This window comes from Nelumbo nucifera, chromosome 3, assembly GCF_055504915.1.
Source record: "Nelumbo nucifera cultivar China Antique chromosome 3, China Antique-T2T, whole genome shotgun sequence".
Lineage (NCBI taxonomy): Eukaryota > Viridiplantae > Streptophyta > Magnoliopsida > Proteales > Nelumbonaceae > Nelumbo > Nelumbo nucifera.
In genome coordinates this window covers 30,672,110-30,696,453 of record NC_142651.1, presented here as the reverse complement: position 1 = coordinate 30,696,453, position 24,344 = coordinate 30,672,110, and the positions used below count along the sequence as shown (strand labels likewise).

Below are 24,344 nucleotides of genomic sequence, written 5' to 3'. Positions count from 1 at the left end.
TGCTATATATCTTTTGTTGGTTGTTTCCTCGGTATTTTGTATCTATTGTATATCACTTGCTTGTTGGCCTTTGTTGTTGTGGTAGGCTGTAGGCATGAGCAATTAATAGGGTTTTGGCTTGTTGGGGTGCAAACTTCTTGGGCCCGCTTGTATCGTTTAAGAAGTTGGGCTCGATTATGATACCGGAAAGACATGATACCAAAAAAAAAACATATAGCCAATCAGTTAACATCATTGAAAGTGGAAATCAATCAGGTGGGTTTTCATCAAGATTCGTGAAGGTTTTGATTCATCGAAGCCTTTAGGGTATTATGTTTTTCTAGCATCATAGACTTTTCCTAAGAATTTATTCATATTCACTGCACTCTTTTTTTTTTTCTTTATAATAATTTTTTATTTATCATAAAAAAATAATGGGTATTATGTTTTTCTAGCATCATAGACTTTTCCTAAGAATTTATTCATATTCACTGCACTCTTTTTTTTTTCTTTATAATAATTTTTTATTTATCATAAAAAATAATAAGTATTGTCACAGGGAGAGGATTAGCTGGAGACAAAATTGCACACACTGGGCTGGACTACCTATCACAAGTTAACATACCAGTGCTCACCGTGGACCCCATTGTACTGAACACCAGCGTGATAGATAGTCCAACTCGGTGTATAAAATTTCTTCTCCAGCTCATTTTCATCATGGAGTGCTTTGATTGATCAAAGCTCTTCCGGTTCCATGTCTTTCTGGCCAAATCAAAATAAATCAAAATACTAGTTTCGCATACTGGATAAAACATGCAAGTTGGGAATTTTTTAGCTGAGCCAGGCTGATGTGAAAATGATCACCCTAAGTATACTTGATGTATACACTACCAAATACCAATGGAGGCAAACCACTAGTCACTAAAATGACTAACATAGACTCAAGTACCAAGGGCCCCGGCCCGAGCCCACCTTAGGGCCCAGATCAAAACAACCCAAAACGACACCAAAAGAGCTAACCATCTGATGCAATACTAAGGAACAACACTGAGAACAAGCAACACAAACAAGCACTAAAAGCCAATCACAAAAGCACTTATAAAAATAACTCAATTCAAAACAAAGACCGTGGAATTCCTAACCCTTCTACCTTTGCCCCTGCCACAAGTACAACAAGCCACCTTGCTAGAAGCCCTTACTATCACTATTACATCTTCTTAAAAATCCACCACCTTTGACTTTCTACAACCTACGAGATGACCCAAGCTATAAGAAGTACTCTGACTCCTTCTCCTCCTCCAAATCCATCCGTTTCCGTTTCTTCTTCATCTTAGCTCGAGCCTCTTGATCCATAATTTCCTCCCTATATAACCACAAGAATCTCCCCCAATCTAATTCCATAATCCACTCACTAGTCGATAGGGAGGAGCTCTAGCTATTTTACCTTCCCTGACTGCTAGGACCTCCAATTTCTCACCCTCTCTCATGACCCCACTTGTTAGAGCCAGAAATTTCAATCCAAGGAGGAGGGGCACACAACTAAAATATCCTCCCTGAAACAATGCCACCACCTCAAACATCTCTCTCTCCCTCTCCCCGCAGAAGCTTGGCCAAAACTTAGCCATTTCTCCTTGGCATCTTCTGAACACAAGTTTTAAATTCCATTTAATATATATGAACATCAAACAAAAAGTGAAATATAGAAATAAGATGAGTCAGGAATTGAGATTGTCAAATATATTATTAAGGCCATTACCCAAAGGTGGTTCCACCATATGAGGCCTTGGGAGGGAACGACAGTCCAGTCTCATAACCCATTATGTTCTTCAAAATTCATTTACTTACCCGAGTTAATTATCAATTGTAGGAAAGAAAGAGTGGAGTACCAAACCTGAAAAAGCTGGCAGAAGATGTTATAAATTACAGAGTTTCTATTTATTTGATGGTGCAAAATTTGAAAAGTACTAAAATCTGAAGTTGGAAAGTGTGAAAACACATGTTTCAGTCTGAGAATGGCCACTTCATTCCAAATAAAAGGGAAGTAGATTAGGTCCATATACAATCCACCTTTCCAAGATCCCAAAAAGACAGAATCAGCTTTGGACCATTATCATTATCATTGATCTAAGCCTTTTTTCCAACTATTTGGGTTGGCTACATGAATCTTATTTTGCCATTCCGATCTGTTTAGCATATTTATTCTTAAATTATGAAAAGTTAAATCATTTCTTACGATTTAAATCCATGTCCTTTTTTCGTCTGTCCTCAGCTCTTTTTCTTCCATGCATTTAATCAAACCATCTTAATCTACTTTTTTTTATAGGAATAGTAAAGGTTTTACGCCAGTTGCCAACTTGATGCAACCCTCCTCCATCCAAACTTAGAAATGACGGTGTAAGATAAGGCCACACTGGTAGAATTGCCGGAATTGAACACCTTTGGGTAATGACCTTATTTGAGACAAAAAAAAAAAAATCACTACAAATTAATACTAAGGCTCAGTTTGGAAGGAGTATAAATACAAATATGAAGAGTGCAAAACCTTGTGTTTTGTACTATTTTGTATGTATTTGCACTGTACATATTAATATTAATATTTGTATTTCTTCCAAACTGAGCCTAAGAAAAATTAATTACTATACTAATAATTGAGCTGAAAACAAAATCTAATGTTATGCATAAAGAAACAAACAAATAGAATACAAGATTAAGGAAAACAACAATTAATCATCTCCTCTCATTTCTCTTTAAGGTCTCAGATGAGAAAAGAATATTTCTAATTAAGTTAGCATTCTTCTCTAGATTACTTATCCTATGAGCAACATAGGATAAGGTGATATGATGTGTCTAATTAGACTACCTATAATATAAAGGACCATTTGGCTTCACATGTTTTTAATTACTTATGATACACAATTTCTATGCCCCAGCATTTATTGAACCTTCTTTTCAAGTTATATCATCTTTTGAAAGCTTGAACATTTTCATTTAGGAGAAAGAATAGAGAAATTTTTTTGTGGAATTTGATAACTACTGAATTAGTCATTGAAAGCGGAATGTGAAAATGATTCCAAAACTTAAAAAAAAATAAAATAAAGTGCATATACTTTTTAGGGATAAAATAATTACCCTAATCCCCTGTTTCGTCATTCTGCAAACAAATAGGTCACAAGTTACTGATGGCGTTTGGTAAGAATTTGGGGTTGGGATACTCATTTTCTACATTCTGCTTTCAATCCCCACTTCCGCAGTCTACATGTACTGTCTGGAAAGAACAAATATTTCCTCTAATAGGTTTCCAAGGGAATCACCATTCCCTGAAGTATTCCGAGAAATATTGTGTATTTCCTTAGCTCATTCCCGAGGAAATACTTTCTTTAGGCTCAGTTTAGAAAGAGTATAAATGCAAATATGCACTCTAAATATCTGCATTTGTACTCCTTCCAAACCGAGCCTTAATACAGAATTTGCAAATTTATTATTAGTACGTTATAAGTTAGTTGGAAATTTTGAGAAACAACCCCACAATACCAGGAAACAATCTTCTGGAGATTCAAGAATCGCTCCCAGCAGCCCCATGCTTGAAGTTGAGAGTGACCACTTTCTCTGCTGCATAATACTTATTTTAGATCGAAAACACGTTTTTCAAGTGTTTTCATAAAGCAATTGATGTAACAAGTTATGAAAAGATCTAAAACCCAGGAACGGAGAAATATTTTCATCTTAAAAAAGATCACCTTAGTTCGTTTCTGCCGCATGATTTTCTTTCTTTCTTTCCTTTTCTCTTTTTCAACCCGACTATGTGGAGACTGGAGAAGGAACCACTAGGTGCCCATTTTGTCCACCAATTGTTGTAAACTTCCTGGGAAATCTTGATAACGTTCTCTAAATAACCTATCAAACAGACTCCCACCTACTTAATTAGATTTCTTCTTTATTTAAACTACTTTATTATTAATGACCAACTCGTACTGAATACAGGTGTTTGGGACAATTCACACAGTAAATTTTGGTTGGATATTTTATTTGATTTAGGAGACTTGATTTATAATTAGTAATTGACTTTATCTAAAAGAACGTGACCCATACCAACATATCGAAGTCTTTCTGCTGGATTTTTATTTGAATCAGAAAAAAAAAAAATTGGATTTTCTTTGTGAATAATTAAGGGGTCGTTTCATAAGTTCATAATAGCTGAGTTGTTGAATTGAAAGATTTTAATAATTAAATAATAAAATTTTCAAGGACATAGTAGTCTAATCGACTTTAGTTTCAGCTATTAAGGAGCTTACAACCTCTCCTTACAAGTTAATCTTTTTCACGAAAGACAAAGTGATAAGCTTTTCAGTTTAGCATCTTCAAGAGATGAAGTTGTTGAAGTGAATGGCTTATTCCTCTGTCTTTTAGTGGATAAAATAATTAAATAATAAAATATTCAAAGGTATAATATTCTATATCCAATATTATTTTTAGCCTTAGCCACTAATTAAGAGAAGAGCTAGCTCACAACCCCTTTGAAATTTTATTCACTAAAAGGCAAAGCAATAAGCTTAATTTTCAGTTCAACCATTTCATCTGTCATTAAATGGCTCCTAATAAGCTATGTTTGGTTTGATAAGAAATAAGAGAAAAACACAAAGTCGAAGTTAGTCACGTGTTTGAAGAAGAAAGACTCTAATCTGAGGGCATCATAGATTTACCCTTATATTAGATATCTTTCAGCCCAAGTTGCTGATGCCACGCACCAATCAAGACCATCCATCAGCTTATACAGCCCTTGGTCGCGCGATCTTGTACTTCACAAAACATTTACCTTTTATCAAGCTAAGTGATGCTATAGCTAGGCTGCTAGCAGCTTTAAGTTTCAGTGTTTTTATTTGTAAAGATGAACAAAACATATCCCTTTATTTTGCCACGTGGGATAGATAGTTTATGTCCATGTGGAGCCCTTGCAGTCACCAAGTGGAAAACTCTAATTGGGTCATATATCTACTTTCCATGGATGGTGATTGGACTACCCTAATCCACGTCACCCTTATTTCCCTTCATTAAGTCAGACCATTTATCAGGTAGATTTTAACTTTGAAAGCAGCCTCAGTTACTTCTTCAGTAACAAAATTTCCAAAAGGAGCTTACTTGAGAAGGGCCCTCTCAACCAGACTCCAGTTCTTCCAAATCATGTGAACATATCTGAACGGTTCAATATTAATTGCTTACTTAATTGGTTAGCATAGAGATGAGGAACATAGAAATTAATATAATAAGTGATATTTATCAAAAAGGTTAATTATTATAACTTTTGTTTTCTTGTTAATTATATATAGAAATCTTAGATTGAATAAGTCAAACTTAGTCTACAAAATATAAATTAAATGGACATAATAATTGAATGACACAGATTTATTATCTGATAAGAATGTACGGTTTCTGATATGGGTAGAAGATTGTACTAATATTATGGTACAGTACATGCAGTCTCCCATGCAAATATGTAGGCTTTGCATTAGTGGCAACAGCGCTTCAGTTACAATATTGTCTCTATTAACTATCATACAGGCACAATTTTGAACCACCCCCACTGTCCAATTGATGCCATCCTTTTTATTAGCATATTTTATGAAAAATAAAAATGGGAGATACTTAGCATATGCTTCTCTATCTTACTAATCTTGGCCATTCAAACAAGATACAATTGATTGAATGGTTACGATTGAATGATGTACTAGTTATATATGGCACTTGGCACTGCAACAACTTTCCAGATCATCACAATTGCCATAGTACAAGGACCATCCCAGATTTTCTCCTAGGTTTTGGATATGTTGTAGTGACCCTAGAGGATTAATTAAACCCTAGAGCATGTTTATTAGATGGGTTGAAGGTATTAATTAATAATTAATGGAATTAATTTGGGTACCTCCAATAAATAAATTAAACAAAAGTAAATGTTTTTATATTATTTTAGCTTTATTTCAAATATGGTTTTGAAACCCATCAGTGCTGGGGATAGAATGGGTGGTGCATGGCCATGTGGAGAAGACAATAAACCATGATGGTAGACAAGGTTGTTGAAAGGTTAGAAGGGAATATTTGAGAATATGAAAGGGAATTAGAAGGTATATGGAATTAGGGTTTACGATGATAACAATACAAAAGCAAACAAACAACCCTTTGGGGTCACTTAGGTCAATGGGTCTAGAGTATTATGTAAAACAAAATATCGTGACAAATTGAAGATACAATAAATTGGGAAATAAAATACTATTTTGTGTATGTGTGAAGCGAAGAGGGTGGGGGAAAAGGTATCACTAATGAGACTCCTTAACTCTCTCTCTCTCTCTCTCTCTCTCTTAATCAACTTGTTACTTGATAGGTTTTAACCCGACTTATCCGGGGAAGGAAGTAGAAGTGGAAGTGCCCATTTTAACTGCTTTGCGTGTTTTCACTAGTAAACACTTCAAACCAGAAGAGAGAAAGAGAGAGGAGCCTTGTTCTAGTGTCATTATCTGTGTGATATTCTCGTGGGAAAAAAAACCCAAATCCTCTACTTTTCATGTGTTTTCCATTTTTTATTAAATTCTTTTTCTTTTCATTGATTAACAACATATACATCCATCAATATTCCATCTCTTCTCTCCACCCCCTTTCTCTCGAGCATGTCTGTTGGTTGGAGAAGTTAGAGAGGAGTCGTCTTTCTTTCTTTGGGCCTTTTTCAGACTCACCTCCCATTCTTTCGAGCATATCAAGGTGCTTCTTTCTTCAGTCATATCTAATCAACTGTCTCCACCAATCATTCTGTTGGTTCTCCAAACGAGAAGAAACCCACTTTAATAGATGCAAATTGGGTCAGAGAGTGGTGGGTTTTTCTTGAGCTCGAGCTAAAGCTGAACGACGGCCAAGCTTTCTTCTTCAGAATTGGAGCTAAAGCCTAAAGGCATCCTTTGACAGAAGTATGTTCATTAAACCCTCCTCAGTGCCAGCTCCTGATCTTTCCTTGCACATTAGCCCCCCTAACAGTGCCCCATCGTCGATTTGCAATAACAGTAGCGAACAAGAGACCAGCTTCGACCTTTGGCGAAGACATGAAGGTCACAGATCCAACAAGACTAGTGACAGCAGCTCGGTGAGACCTGATTCGCAAGCTTACATCGAGCTCTCACTGGCGAGCCCAAGGAACGGATTGGAGGCAGAAAACCATCAGTGGATCAGGAGAAACTTCATTAGGGGAGGTGAAGAGGAATTATCTCATCGGCAACAACCACATGACCAGTATTCTAATCATCGCCACCACCTCCGCCATCCTAACGACAACCACGGCGCCTCAGTCCTTGATGCTTCAGACGGGCTCAGGCCGATAAGAGGGATTCCCGTCTATCACAACCGCTCATTTCCTTTCATGCCTGTAGAGCATTCAATAGAGAATGATGCAAAGATGTGCTTCTACCAAATGTCTTATCCCTCTTGGTCTTCGTCCTTGTGTTCATCCTCGTCCACTCCATCTTCAGCTTCTCCTTCTCCCCCTTTCCTGGGAGGAGGTTTCGATCGAAATCCCATGACAATCTTACACTCCGGGACAAACTCACCGTCTCCATCTACAGCTTATCGGATGGCAACTGCTACAAGGTTTAATGGATTATCACAGGATACACTGAAATCCCACCAACTTCACCAGCATCAGTATGGAATTGGACCTTCCGATGCATCTCATGCGATGATTAGATCAAGATTCATGTCCAAGCTCCCGACGAAGAGGAATATGAGAGCACCAAGAATGCGCTGGACAAGCACTCTTCATGCTCGCTTCGTTCATGCCGTGGAGCTCCTTGGTGGCCATGAAAGTAAAACATTTAACAGAATTTTCATCTCTAATTACTGTCTTCCTCGTTTCTCATCTCTCATTTTCGGGCTCGGATAGGATAATTGATCTGGGGGCTTCTTCTTGTTCTAATTTTCTTCCTAGATTTTCCCCATCTTTTAATTCTATCTTCATATGGTTGGTTTTAGGGGCTACTCCAAAGTCAGTTCTAGAGCTCATGGATGTCAAAGATCTTACTTTGGCTCATGTTAAGAGCCATTTGCAGGTATGCTAAAAGTAAAATCTCTCTCTCTCTCTCTCTCTCTCCGATTACTGATTTGCATCTCTCCCTCCGGCACAGTAGCCGATGAATTCAGTGAATGAATGAATGAATAAATAGATGGGTCTGATTTCCTGAGTACAGGACAGCTTCTACTTTTAGAGAGAGAAGAGAGAGTAGAGAGAGTGAACAGGAATGATAAGAGAAAAAGTACCCATCATTTCTCAATAATACAGGTCATTACTGACCTTACCAAACAACAACCTCGCGGCTTAATGAAGAAACGGAGAAATCCAAGAAAGGAAGAGAGAGAAGAAACTCTTATGACATGATTTCTGGATCTTTTATGGATTTATTTATTTTTCTCGGGCGGGGGAACGATCGCTATTTCTGATCTTTTTTCTTATTTTCTTTCTTCTTCCATCCTCTTTAATTTGTCTTTGTTTTCCCTTTTGGCTTTGCAGATGTATAGAACTGTTAAGACAACTGACAAGCCTGCGGCTTCTTCAGGTAATTCGTATTGCTTAGCCTTCAGCTTTCTTTTAGCAGCCTTAACAACCCATTCACCCTCTTCTTTATTTTGCATTCCTCTACACAGTCTTCCATCCTTCTCTTTTTTCCCACTACTCTTCTAAAACCAAATACAAAATCAGTACACATCCCCATGTACGTCGGTCCATACATAATTACCTAAATACACTCAATTTCTATTTCTCTTTATATTAGCTGTCTGCACCCACGTATCCATATAACTATACACTGAAGCCTGCCTCTCTCTCTCTCTCTCTCTCTCAATAGTAGTTTTCACTTTGATCAACTTTTGTTCTTTCATGAAGGTCAATCAGATGGGTCAGGAGATGAAGACTTACCTCCAGCAGGCACTAAGGACGACCTGAATTTGCACCCAATTGTGGATCAGAGAGGATCGTCAGATGGATCTGTGCAGCAAGATGCAGATTATCCTTACACTACTACTTTGTGGAGTGAGTCTTCAAGGTAATATCACCCCTTCTTCTGTGTTAACGTTTATATGCCTCTATATCTATATTCTTGATGCTTTTCTCCTTCATTCTATCGAACCCAAGAAATCTTTGTCCACGTGCCCTTTCGGGTATAAGTTGCCAGATGAATGCTTTTCTTTTGCTTTCGCATGTAACATCTATAGCTGAGCCTGGCAAGTTGCAAACACACGTCCTCCATTTCTCAAAGAATAAAAGGGTTCTTATGGCAGCTTTAGCTTTTTCTGTTTCTTCTTCTTTCCGTTCTTTTTTTTTTCCATGGAGATGCGTTATTTGAGATGGAATGAGTTAAAAGCAAAGTTATGAACATAAAACACCAAGGAGAAAAGAAAGCAACAACTCCTACACTTTTCTATCTATCTATCTTTTTAACTGTAAAATATATATATATATATATATATATATATATATACAATTGTCAATTTTAATACTGAAACAATATTGCTTCTTATTCTCTCCACCTGGAGCTTGCATATAGGACGAAAAAGACTATCCCTTGACTTGAGAGTACTATATATACTTTTTTTCCGTGTTTAATTAGTAATGCATTTTATATATCTTAAGCTTTGTCTCGTTGCAAGGTGTCTGCCTTTTCCATCGAAGTCTTTGGATAGACAACAGAATTGTGAGAAACTAGTGACCTGAGCAGTAGGAGACCTATACGTTTTTTCATTGTATAATGTCATGGCTTATTTGAACTATGATATGACCATGTTAACGTAGGAATATGATCATCGTTATATAAGAGAGAGAGAGAGAGAGAGAGAGAGAGAGCAATGTTGCAAGAAAATAAGCCATTTGCAAAAGGGCTTCAAGTCTTCAACCGTCAGATCTGTGGGGTGTGAGTCTATATCTGTGGTTGTGTCCGTATGTATACACATACACAAGAGAGAATATGAAGAAAGAGTGGCTTCAGAAAGAGAATGATGGAGTCCCAATGCTAAATTTGCGGAGTTCCATGCCAGAAACGTTGGGATATGTTCAAGAGCATCAGCTTTGACACTTTAGATACCTTAATTAATGAACTTTCTTAATTAATTATGGTAAGTTATTACACACCATTAATTGCACTCATGAAACTCTATAAAGTTACCCTTTATGGTAATGACATAGTCTTGGTGGCATAACCAGGCTTTTTAACCTATCAAGTGAAAAGATAAATTAATAATAAAATACTTCTTTCTCTGTATTTTCCCCTTTTAATAAGTTTTTTTATTATAAAAAAAAGGAGAAGAAATTGTCCAATTAATTCAATGAAGCTGATGTCGTAATAAAATACTAAAGATGTTAATACAGTGATACGAATATATGATGAAACCAATTAGTAGTTGGGAATATATATATATATATATATATATATATATATATGTACCTTTCAAGTTTTCCAATGCATTTATTTTTATTTAAATCATTTTGGCAATTTAGATTAGAGTCCAATTATAATGCAAAAGTTGCACAATAAAGAAAAAAAATGTAACTAATCATGTTAAAGGTGTAACATGGTCAAACTTTTTATTAGTTCATGTTTCATAAGGTATACTTACTAATCACGTTAAAAGACTATCAATATTAAAAATGTTACTTGTGACATTTCACAAGGTATAGTTTCTACATCACACATAGATTTTAACTTTAGATTATTATTTTTTTATAATATGCTACTTAATTATTAAATAGAATCACATTGTAAATATATAGATCAGAAAGACAACAACAAAGTTACTCAAATACTTGGTCCTCTTGGTATGTTGGGGAGAAATGTTAAAATTTGAATTAAGTTTACCTTCGGCCAAATAATCCTTTTAAAAGGCCATTACCAAATGTTGGTCCCAATCATTTGGGGTCTCGGGAGGGGTGGACAAGAACTTTATTCTTAGACCTAAACCTGTGTTCCTACGCTTGGCAGCCTAAGATTTTACCATTACAACAAGCAATGGCCCTTTGACAAGTAATCCTTTTGTTGAATTGAATTTAGGTTGTCTTAATCTACAATGGAATGGATCAATTAGGTTAGTAATAATTGTATTTGAAGCCTTCATTAGGAATATGGTCAGAATTTGAGTAATCCTGTTATTATAACTCAAGTTTGATCTTGATAAGTTCTCATTAGGAAAACTCTCAATGTGCTTGAACCAAAAAGCTCTTCTTTTGGTAAATTTGTCTTCTAGAAGGATTAAAAGTAAAAGCTACCTTCCCTATATATTTAAAACAATGTGTATTAGTAAAAAGCACAAGGTAATCAAGATACTTGCTTAATTAATTACATCTATTAATTAATCCTATGATAAGTCAAAATGTGGTTAACAAGTGGAGTCATAAAAGAAATAGTTAAACTTTCATGAATGTTAAAATATATTTGGATGAACAATCCATTGGGTAAAGTGCCAAAATAAAAAAAAAAAAAGTATAGTCCATTGGCGAGATAGATTGTGCTAAACTAACAAATGAAAGGAGTTGGTTTTCTAGAGCAAAGGGAGGCCTCCATTCAAGTAGTAATAGGGTCTAATAGAGTTATCGTGAAGAACATCAGTGTGGCAGAGGAAGAAGAATTTTTGCTATTCTACCAGTTCTTCAACTAGCTCTTCCTCAGGCAAACCATACCAGGAGTTCTTAAGAGGAACAAGAAGTGGATACTCTTGCTCCCACTTAGAAAGGCTTCTCTAGCCCAAGCTTCTCCTACTATAAAAGATAATCCCATACATTTGCCATTTAGATATCATCTTCGACTCTTTGCTCTTTAGATAATCTTGGAGCGAGTGAAATATCCAATCCTTCAATGGAATTTTCCTAAGAAAACACTAACTACTGACTCAATTTTGGGATAGCCAAGCTAGTATTGCACCATTCTGAAAGGACCCTAGAAATTAAGTGGACAAAGGATCGCTTCCTTGCCTTTTGCCTAAGATTAAACTTGACCAAAAGCTTTTTCTTCCTCTTAAACCCCCTAAAACCCTTTCTTTCCTTATAAACTCTCTTTGAACTTCCCAGAATTCTTAAGAAATTTCTAGCTAGTTGTCTTTAACTTGATCTCTCTTAGCACCCAAGACTGATTTCAACTTTTTCCATCTGTTTCTTCCTATTAAACCCCATAAAACCTTTCCTTCCCTTCTTATCAATTTTCTTTGAACTGGCCAAAATTCTTAGGAAATTTCTAGCCAGCTATGTTTAGCTTGACCTTTCTTAGGACCCAAGACTAATTTCAACCTTTCCCAGACTGTTGAAAGAAGTACAAGAGCCCCTACCAAAGTATTACTCCCAGGTCCAAAGCTTGAGTGAAAACCTGGCCCACGCTACATTGTAGGGCCCAATTTGGCAACAAAACTTCGAGAATAACAGATGCATGCCCGAACAGTCCTCAAAACTTTCCACCAAACTTTTTGAATTTAAATTTTAGTTTGAACTTGAATCTAACCTGACTTCACTAGGCCTACCTTCCCTAATGCTCCAGCAAAGTTCTCCTTCAACTATGAAACACTAACACCTCCACCATCCTGAAATGAGCTACAATCTGATGAGTGTCTAGCGGTAACTGATGTTGCTCATCCACCTCAGCTCAGACAGCATCAGATTTGCAATGTTTGTGGAAATTCAAAAAAAGAACATCTTCTCTCTCACATATGACGACAATGCCTTCTAAGAACTACTCCGCTAGTCTCCCTGGTAACAACTCTACCAAAGAAACTCACACTAGCAACCGCGTCTCTTCCATTCATGATCCCCAGAATCAGGTAGTGATGCAAGAGTAGTTTGACTCACAACAACCGACCCAGGTACAAATGCTACTAGCTCATCTGCCAATGCCCAAGCTAACCTCATCACAATGGCCAACCTGGGTGTGAATACTACTAGCTCATCCACCAATGGCTAAGCCAACCTCATCACAATGGCCAACCTAGGTGCAAAATGCTACCAGCTCATCTGCCAATGGCCGAGCTAACCTCATTACAATGGCCGACCTCGATGTGAATGCTATCAACTCCTCCACCATAGATCGAGCACTAACAATGCTAACCACTAATGGTACCAAGAACTAATGACATCAAATTTTATTGGTGTTGAGTACTAACGACACTGATCACTGATAGCGCTGACATTCAATGGCACTAAACACTAATGATGTCAAGCGCTAACAACATCGAGTTCTAATGATCTCGAGCACTAACGACACCAAGCCCTAACGATGCTGACCACTAATGGCACCAAGCGTTAACAATGCCAAACACTAATGACACTAAGCGCTAACAACATCGAATTCTAACAATGCCAAGCCTTGACAATGTCAGGCTCTAATGGCATCAGTAACTATGGCGGCATTCTCGCTAGATTCCTTACTAAGATTAACACTAAGGCTGCGCTTGGTTTGAAGGAAAAAGTAGGGAAAGGAAAGGAAAGGTAGGGAAACCCATACAAGGTTTGTAAAGGTTTCCCTACCTTTCCCTTCCTTTCCCTACTTTTTCCTTTAAACTGAACATAGCCTAAAGGGAAAGCAAATAGCAATGAAGTACCCAACCCTCTCTAAGGGATTCCCTCCCTTGTCTCTCCCTTTGACATATGCCTTGTCTACGTCAATGAACTTGCCTACCCCTTCCTAGCAATGGACTGGATCATGATCCAATCTGATCTTATTTGGTCGAATTTGGATCACCTCTGATCGGATCTTTGGATTGGATCGTATCATGATCCGATCATAAATTGGATAAGATTTGGATCGCCCCCCTATCCGATCGAAGAAGATCCGATCTGATATATATACACACACATACATATACATACATATATACATATATGTTATTATTTATTTATAAGTTTATTTTTATATTATATTTTTATAAATTTTTTATATTATTTATTTTTATAAAAAACATGTATATATATGACAAAAATAATTAAAAATTACTTGTATTTTTTTGTTTTTACTTTATTTAAATTAATATAATTTATTTTTCTTTTAATAATTTATTAATTTTTAAGGAAAATAAGTCAGATTGGATCAAATCCGAAGATCTGACTTACCGAATTCAAATCGAGTCCTATCAGATCCAAACGGATCTTCGGATCGGATCGGATCCGACATGAACAATGTCGGGTCGTGTTCGAATATCCCTATTCCTAGCAAAACTAGATAAGTTTGAATTTCTAAGGCCACCCTACTCAGAGTGGGGAGAACCATCCATGAAAACACTTAGAAATTTGATATGATCCTAGTATACACTTGCATAAGAACTATAGTAATAGTGTAGATCAATTGGGTTAGTCTAGAATCATTGGTAGTCTTATATTTTCAATGGACTGCTTTCAGCCTGGTATTACTTATGTGGTAGATAGGTTAAGCAAATATGCTCATGACCTTAACCGTGACCCTTGGGTTGTTATTAGAGTCTTGAGGTACCTTAAAGGTACCATAGACCTTGGTCTTCACTATATAGGTTTTCTAGGTTACTCAAAGGGTATACCAATGCTAATTGGATAATGGACACTAGTGAATCTAAATCTACCAGTGGATATGTATTTACCTTAGTTGGTGCAGCAGTCTCTTAGTAGACATGTACAACTATGGAGTCTGAGTTCATTGTCTTAGATAATGCAGGAGAGGAGGTTGAGAGGCTTTGGAACATCTTGGCATGTATATTATTTTTCGTTAAACCTAACTCTATAGGTTCACAAATGCGCTGGCAAAGGGAGATGTAGAAGAGGCAAAGGAAGAAGCTGTGTCAGGGTCTATGTCCTGTCTGTGTTTTCTTTTTGAGTTTGCTTCCGGGTTCCTGCTTTTGTGGTTGTTTTATTTGGGCCTAGCCTGCCTTTATCGGGTTGGGTCCAGAACTTGCTTTTTTGGGTTTGGTGTCGGTTCCTTTATTTTTTCTTTGGACCTAGATCTGTTTAGGTATTTTAAGGTTTTGGTTCTGGGCTCTTTTGGGCGAGGCCTTTTTTTTTTCTTGCTCTTTATATACATCTTGTATACTTCCTCTTTTAATAATGTTACTTTACCACTTTCAAAAAAGTATCTATATATTGTGATTGTCAAATTACTATAGATTGAGTGAAGAATCATATATATAATGGTAAAAGTAGGCATGTACGCTTTAGACACAATACTCCGACGTAGCTTATGAGCAATGGAGTAATTTCTCTTTAACTTTGTAAGTCAGAAAAAATTTAGCACATCCTTTGACCAAACCAGTGTCTAAGGGGGAAATGAGTGAGACATTGAGGAGATGGGACTAAAACCCATTACTTAACTTACTAGTGACTGCAACACGACGTATGTGAATGGAGATCCAAAGAAGTAGGTTCCATGGATAAAAGCAATTTACGATGTAGATGAGGATAGCACTATCATTTATGATTTATGAATATAACTCAGGGTCCCTTCCTATGGTATTCTGATAGAGCAAACTGTTACAGTAAGAGAGATTAAGAACGGTTCAGTATATTTTCTTAACGAGTCTATAGCCCATGTGGGTGGTGTAGTGTTATAGTCACATTTGGTAGACTCACACTTACCTACTTGAGTATGAGAATGGTCTCATTCTTTTTGAGAATTGGGTCTTATTCTCTAGAGCAGTTTTGAGCATCACCAAATTTTTGTGAATCCTATTGTGCTGTTAACACTAGTGCAGATTTAAGTCCAAAAGACATTAACATGATGCACTAGTACTGTTTCGATTCTTTATGTCATGCATAAAACTTTTTTTTTCCTTTTAACATATTGAATTTGTGGGGGGTTGTTGTTTTTAAATTCAAATTGTTTCATTCTCTTGGTGTCCCTTGTCCCACATCAGCTGGGCACAATTGGGAGAGTGCACATTTCATTAGCCTTGCAACTCTTTAAATGGCTTGTGATGTCTAAGAGGATGGACCAGCTGGAGTACCATGCATGTGCATTGGGCCAAGCCGGGCTGGGCTATCACACATGCATGGTACCACAGCATACCGAGCCATGTGTGTGGGTCTTCAGCTCACTATGTACTCGAATTTGGCCTGAACCTTGAAGATTATCAAGTCAAATTGGGCTTGGCTCAAATCAACTAGTTAGTTGAACCGAGTTCAAGCTTTGTAATACCTGGCTCGCATAGCTCATCACCCTAATCGAGCTTCTAATAAAATATTATTTTTCAATATATTTTTATTTATAATATAATTATAAATATTAATTTTTATATGAATTTATTTATAATTTTTAATAGAAAATTATTTATAATAGGTTCGTGCCAAGTCAAGCTAAAGTAGCTCACAAGTATTGACTCAAGTCTAATTCTAGTATGAAACTCAAAACTCGATTAAGATCGAGTCAAGTTTCAAGCACTAACTTTTTAAGTGGAGATTGGGCTCGAGATACCCAAAACTCGACTCAACTCAGCTCGATTACACCCCTAGTTGATGCCTAGAGGTTGATGCGGATGTCACCCTTTTGCATCATGATCAAGAACCCAGTTATGGGCAAATCGACTTCAAAGACAATGGTTCCATCCATACCTCAACTAATAAAGGATTAATGATATCTCAATTCTAACTTTATATTGCAGACAAAAATATATTTCGGTTTCTATAATATTCATGCTTTATTTCAAGCATTATATCCAACATCTAAAAAAGAATATGCTTGACAAGACTTATTTGATCTATAAATGCCTCATGAGATGGTTAGCATGTTTGAGAGATGATGGCTTGAAGGTGCATGAAAAATGGGAATCCACTTATACTTTTACCAAAGAATCCGCTAGTTGATTAGCTTCTCTCTATGCACGAGTGGCTTCAAATTATCATCCCATAGTAATTTTCTCCAAATCACTAGCTTTATATCACAAACTCCACTTCCATCAAATGTACAAGGATCTATAATTCGAAAACTATGGTGTTGACAACATCATATATAGATGCCCTAATAACCGTGTAGTAGTATGTTCCCATCTCAGATTGTCATTCATTTGTACTGGTTGTTCATCAGTTCAATGTCACGACCCGACTCTCACTGTTGGGGTGGAACACCAAGCTCTGTTTTGAGTTTTGACATCCAATTTGGTCTAAGGTCGTTGCTTGTCATGGTCATGCTAGTGAACAAACAAGTTTACTTTATCTCTAATTGTTATTAACATCTTTCATTGTTTCACTTGCTTCATGTATAGATGGGACATTCTACATACTGTTAAATTTGCAGTATTTATATGCCTAAGATGTAAACCCATACCCACAAATTAAAATCCATTATATGAGAAGAACCAAGCTAGCCACTTTCTTCAATCATCCCCCATGCTTCCTTATGAACTTGTAACAGGTTTTGATCCGGTTGGCTACCTTCTTGCAAGGAGAAAATAATGACATGTTCTGATTTCCAATGTTGTTTATTCACAATGGAAAAATCAGAAAGATGCAAGAACTAGCTATCTTGCTTAATATTCATTCAGACTGCAGAATTCTCTATCAATTTGCAAATGTTGGTTGAATCTAAATTATAAGTATTATCCAAATGATGAAGATCTTCAGTCTCTATGGGTTTATCTTTATTTCAATACTGGTTTACAGTTTATGTTGTCTATTGCAATGGTTTGTTTCCCTTTGGAGGAGTTTCAGTCTCATATTCCGCATTGCAATAAACTGATTTTTTATTTGCAAATTGGCAAGAAACATTGCTCTAAGAGAATACCTATTGCTACACTAGAACTTGAAACTTTTCTTCTTCTGTATGGAAAGCCACAGGAAGTGGCGAAGTGCCAGACAAACACCTATCTAACTTTAGAAACTAAGTCTATTCTTCTGATGAAAGTAGAATCAAGGGTCCCACCTTAGCTTGTTGAAATGGTGACCTTTAGACCAGACGTGTAATGAGAAGACTTTCAAAGTCTCATGACTACATAATGACCCTTCATTTGTTGTTGGGTTTTTACCAAATTGGAATACTCGAGAAACTAACATCCATCAGTAAATTAACTTCATAGCAGAGTTTTTGGGCCTTTGTTTTAAGCTTATTGCCAACTCCTTTTTTACAAGGAAGCCACTAATATGTGGCATATCTTTCTGCAAATTAGCTATCAATTTGATTCTTGACTATTTCTGAAGTTCACTATTATCATAGAACTGTCCTCCAATAGAAAAGCTATATATTGATAGACAGGCATAACTGAGATATAATTCTATTATTTAATGGAAACTTTCAGCAGAAGAGGAGATTGGCTGCAGACCAACTCAAGCGACATGAATGGGCATACACCAGAAACCTTCTCTTCTCGACAAAGATCTGGAGACCAAATTGAGGTTGTGACTGAAACTCCAAAGTTTCATATTTATATTAACCTACATGGACACAAGATCATATGCATGTGCACATCAAACATCATTTTCGTAGATGTATGCATATTTTATTCCCAATATACAACATATAGTTTGCTCACAACTCAATAAAAAAAGTGGTTTTGAAACTGAAAATTAGGAAACGGATCGACATGGGATAATGACATTCTTGAATTATCACAGGAAAGCGATTTGACCCGGCCTAAAAGCTTTCTGGGGTCTCACTTGGAACTCAAAAACCCGAGCTTGGAATTCACCTTAGGCAGACCAGACTGGTGTGGTGAAGAACATGACTGAGCAGCAGGATTCAAATTGTCAATATTTTAATTAAGCTGCCATTCCATGTTTGGTTCTGTATTTCATCTGTTAGAAAAGAAACATATATAGATATATATAGAGAGAGAAATATATGGGCATACGCAAAAGAAGATGTTGATTTTGATTAAGAAATCATATCCTATTATTTCCATTTTAAATCTCACATCTACAACTACAAGCACCTTTTTTTTTCTTTCGAGTACGTGTACTTGGCAACACACAGCACTTTAATTTGAGTTATTAATTCCAAGAACAGAAGTTGAGAAAGAAGGAGAAGAACAAAGAAATGGAACCAGATCAGGTTTAACATATATGGGTGATCTTTTCTTTTACCATAACTATTTTCTTATGCAGTGTTTCATCTTTTTATGGGACCATGCCATTTTCGTTCGAATGTGTGAATGGCTGGAAGTATTAAGAACTCTTTATGTCGTCACACCTTCATTAGATGTTAACGCTGATACATATTCTTCACAGAAAAAGGTCGCAGCACATGGTGCAAAGAGGTGATTATCTGGTAAGTTCATATATATGAAATCCACATCCAATGGCACCATGTGCTCATGTATATTCTTCTGAGATTAGCTGCGTGCTTAGACCTCCCGTCCCATTTTCCCATCAAATTAATGGATTCTTTTGTTTGGCTTGCAACTCCACATGGTTGCTTTTATCTATGACTTTCTTGCCTCAAGTTGAGTTGTAAGGATCTATAATATAAAAGCTCCCTCTGAGAGTCTTGTTTTTCATTATATTTGAAGCTGTATACATGGTATTATGATCCAAACAAACTTGTAATTTTTGTGGGGAATCTACAGAGATTTTGGGGAGCATATACAGACTTATTACCCTGCTGTTCACCATGGATAAACCTCAGAACTGCAGCTTAATTACTCTAATCGACTGGATATTGTTTCATGGTGGGAGATGGAGCATATATGACATTGGTATTCTATTGTTTTTTCTGCATGCGGTGAGCTTCTCTGACTGTTATATATGGCTTAATTAGCTTACTTAGAGCTAGACATAGGAATACTAATACTTTCGAGCAAAAGGCCTTTGACCAGAGAGCCATTACTCATCTGGCCAGCCCAGTATCTCGGAGACTACTAACAAATCATTGACCTCCTATTATTGGCCTGGTGGATAATCTCAAATCTCTCCATTGTGGTGTATTAACAGTTAACACAATCCTGATTTTTAATTTTTTGACAGTTGACTCTAGTAACTGAGATAATTGAAAGTTTGCTTTAATTTTCCTCTCAAGAATGATTGTGAAAGTAGTGGGCAACTCAGCAACTCAGGCGTGTTGGACTAGAGGACCTCGAGCTTGGGCATGGCTCATTCCGAGCTTAGTTCAATAAAACTAGCGGGGAAACCCCTACTTCTTAGCGGCAAAATAGAAAAATGCCATTTGAAGATACAATAATAAATTAGGTTATATTTTTTTAAATAAAATAACTATAACTATATTATTATAAATAGTAAATAAGTATAGTGGGTTCCAATCTGGTTTAGGGTTGTCAATAAGTCAAGACTAAGTAGAACCAGTCTTGCACCAATTATTTAATTGGGATCAAATCGTAGACCTGATTATATTGAAACAATAGTTAAAATAATACTAATTTATTTTTATGTTAATAAGTTAAACATTTTTAACTAATATTATCTTATTTATTATTTATCAAATTTACTATTTCAAACATGAAACGTGATAAAAATTACAAGAAAGAAAAAATTATTTATTTCATAAAATATTTGGTTTCGGATTTGAATCGATTTTGGACAAGTAAGAACGAAAATCAATCCAATAATTAATCAGGACAAAATCATGGAACCAAAACCGTTATAATTATGTTCAGTCAATTTAGTTCCATCAAGATAGACCCAACCCATTGGTTCAGCCCTAGTTTTTCTTAAATAAATTAATCTCAAACTAGACCTGGCCCATTAACCTCCCTAAATATGGGCTCAGGGGGAGAATAATTTGTTAGTAAATTATTTTTAAATAAATAAATTACTTAGTAAAATAAATAAATGTTTATTAAAATCTTTCTCTCAATGTCACATCTCCTTTATTTTACTGATTTATTTTATTAAAATAAATAATTTATTTAATTTTATTAAATGAATAAATGTTTAGATAATAATAATAATAATAATAATAATAATAATAATAATAATAAATAAATGAATAAATAAAAATTGAGATATAGAATAGGAGAAGAGAGAGAGAATCAAGAAAGAAGATGGATGGCATTTTATTTATATGATAGTATAATCGTAAATAATTGTATGTGGCACTCCTATAATTTTTGAATGTCATAGAGTCAATTACATGAGGTTTGTCTTATATGTGGCACTCCTTTAATTTTTGAATATCATAGAGGCAATTATATGGCAAGGTAAAGAAAGTGCATTTGTCTTATATGTGGCATTTTTTAATTTTCAAATATTATAGAATCAATTATATAGGATGGGAGGTTTGTCTTATATGTGCCATTCTTGTAATTGTCAAATGGAAGAGTAAAGAGAGGTGGAATAGAAGAGAGAGAGAGAGAGAGAGAGAGAGAATAAAGGAGAGAAGGGAAGGAGAAACATGTGTCAATAATTTAGAGCATACTTGTCAAAGCAAGAGTAAATCACGTGTCAATTTCCAAATGTTGTTGTACATCTTCCTAATGCTTTAAGTATATAGTTATAGATTCGGACTAGACTTGGGCTCTAATTGGGTTGGGTCAGGCTTAGTCAGGTTTAAGGAGATTAGTTGGATTTGAAAGAATTTATGAAATATATTTTCATATAGCCTTTTTTCATTGGGTTGTACATCCAGTTTAAAAAAGTAGAATTGATTGAAAATAGGTATAAATTTCATTTACAAGTGTATGTATATATACATATCTTATGCATATAAACATGTACATTTTTTTAACCCCAAATATCCCCAGTGGAGGGGCGGCCACCGTTAAATTTTATTAAATGTATTTATACAATAATATACATGCATGTGTATATGATTAGGAAGAAGATGGTGTTGTATAAATACATGCATGTATATATGCAAGCTTTTGAAAGGCTAAAGGTGTAGTTGAGGTGTAATGATCCAAAATGGTGAAGCACATGCCTCAAAGAGTTGTGAGGCGTAAGCCTCAAAGCTTAAAAAAATAATTAAAGTTATAAGCAATAAGTTTCAACATTTAAGCATTAAATAAAATAATAACTAATCAACTAAAATTAAATCATAAACATTTTACATCCCATTTTCAAAAATGCAAATTTCTCAAATTATTCAAATGATAATTAAGAACTTGATTGACCCTTTTTACATTGAACTCTCTCCTAGAGCACCAAGAGAAACTAACAAAGTTGATTTGATCTATTGCTTTTCCATTTTTACTCCTTTTATTTGGTCCATGATTATTGATGTGCTTCTTTCATATATTTTAAACTATTAAAATGTATAAAATATATTTTTTGTATTAAATCACTAAATAATCATTGACACTTGAGGCTCATGCCTTTTTATGCCTCAAGCTACGCCTCACTCCTTGAAGCTTGAGGCTAATGCATCATTCTGACAAAGACTTAAGCCTTGAGGCAAAATCTGTGCATATCACCTTAAGGAATATGCCTCACACCTTAAAGACTTGAGCCTTTTGAAATGATGTATATATGTACTTGTTCAGATAAGCTAGGATTGGATTGGGTTGAGTTGGGCTCAGAACACCTGAGGCCTTAACCCAAGCACAGGCCCAAGTTTTCTTGCCCTGGCCCAATTGGGTTGGGTCAGGCTCAACTCTCAAGTCAGGCGTGGCCAAGTTGCAGACCTAATACAAAGCTGGCATAGCATTAACTTAGATAGCAGTGATTAGCACTCCACAGACAGTCCAAAGTATAGGAGTTCATAACGCCTGGTCACTTGAATCTCCTCCGAGATTGTTGAGTACAGGAGTAGTAGGAGCAATCCCGAGTCTCACCAATCTCACCTCTGAATTCTTGGGCGTCCTGTACATGCCTTCCAAACCTGCTACTGCCAGCAAAAATGGAAGTTTTCTTAGGATCCCTCTATGCTGATTGCTGAAGAATCAAATTGAGCTTTCTCTGTAAGCTAACATGGGCCCTAAGCCTTCTTGGGCCCATTGTAATCTTGAGTCTACCCCAAAGAACATTAATGGGAATAAAAGATCTGTCAGGCCTAGTGGATGTAACCGGCATAACACGCAACTGAGACCAGCCCAAACAACTTAATCCCATCTTCTGTTCGACCCACCCTCAGGCCCAAAGGCCATAGAAAATGGAACATGAGTTTAAATTTGAAAGTTGTACATCATCCGGCCAATGCAGATGCAGCCTATCAATATCAAAGTCTCCACCCTGCTAGGGTCATCATCTCCTCCACTCTCACCTTCTCTCTAAACCCCCCTACGACGTCTTCTCCGTCTCCGGTGAGTGAAAACACCATGTTGGATAAAACTTTTGACGAGGGAAGCCAATGGAAATGCTTCCTAATGCTGCTAGTTGCCATGACAAAACCCATATGGAAGGCCTAGGACAATAGGAACCAACATGCTCTAAGCCATAGGAACCCTACTGTCGTGGCCTGGTGGGAAGAATCCATTAGATAAAGTATTGCCAAAAAAAAAAAAAAAAATTATCTGCCATTGAATATCTAGGGATGTTCACGGTGCAGTTTAGAGAAGATTTCAGATTAAACCAGTAAATTATGGCTTAAGAAATTTACAAATCAAAATAAACCGTTTTATTACGGTTTGGTGCAGTTTTTAATACGGTTTGGGGAATTTTGGACCATTCTTTGATTCTATTGAGCTTAACCCAATTAGAGAGCTCAAATAGCACATCTAAAAATTAAAACTTAAAACTTTTATTTTAGCGAAAATCTATGATACAGAAAAGATATGATATGGAAAGAGTTTTGACCAATCAAAATCCACCCATGAAATAACACCTGATTGGCTATCATGTTTATGATTTCAGTTTATTGGTCAGTTATTTTTCGGATATCATATATTTTCCATATCATAGTCAAACCCTTTATTTTATTATTTTATTATAAAATAAAAGAATTTATTATATATATATATACATCATTTTGGCCACTGGTTTTTGGGTTGATGGTCCAATTGCTCAGTTTGAACGGATGGCCCATGCTGACAACAAAAATTAAAAAAATAAAAAAAAAAAACAACCAAAAACCATTGAACGGGTCAATGGTTTGACCGCCCAGGTACGAGTAGATTCCCACGTGAGAGCAACTCATTTCCTATTAATTATATAAATATTGTTAGTATAATTATCTAATTATATAAATAATGTTTATATAATTATCTAATTATATAAATATATAATAGTTATTATAAATATTGTTAATAACTAGATATTGAACCGTTCGAACGGTTTTGACCATTTTTATTTTTTTATTTTTTTTATTTTTTATTTTTTTGTTAGAACAGGCCGACCATTCGACCCGGTAACCGGACCCCTGACCGGTTCAATCTTCGATCGGTTTTAAAACCCATGATGTGATGTCATTCGAGTGTGTAACTCATACGACCCAAAAATGGAATCGTTCTGGCCACCGATTTTCAGGTTGACGATTCGACCGTTTGGTTTGAACGGACAACCTGTTCTGACAAAAAATAAATAAAAAACA

At 36.0% G+C, this 24,344-nt stretch overlaps 1 protein-coding gene across 2 annotated transcripts; it reads left to right on the top strand.

Annotated features, from left to right (window-relative positions):
* The first annotated feature begins 6,396 nt into the window (after nucleotides 1-6,396).
* On the top strand, nucleotides 6,397-18,834 carry LOC104586306 (transcription repressor KAN1-like). 2 transcript variants are annotated; one of them, XM_010243512.3, is made up of 6 exons: nucleotides 6,397-7,817; nucleotides 7,984-8,060; nucleotides 8,519-8,564; nucleotides 8,891-9,050; nucleotides 18,226-18,322; nucleotides 18,542-18,834. In XM_010243512.3, exons 1-6 carry the CDS (start codon nucleotides 6,932-6,934, stop codon nucleotides 18,653-18,655), a joined length of 1,380 nt encoding a protein of 459 aa, XP_010241814.1. In that variant the 5' UTR covers nucleotides 6,397-6,931; the 3' UTR covers nucleotides 18,656-18,834. The 2 variants fall into 2 exon arrangements, with proteins under 2 accessions (XP_010241814.1, XP_010241893.1); XM_010243591.3 differs by having other exon boundaries at nucleotides 6,400-7,817; nucleotides 18,229-18,322.
* The last annotated feature ends 5,510 nt before the right edge of the window (nucleotides 18,835-24,344 follow it).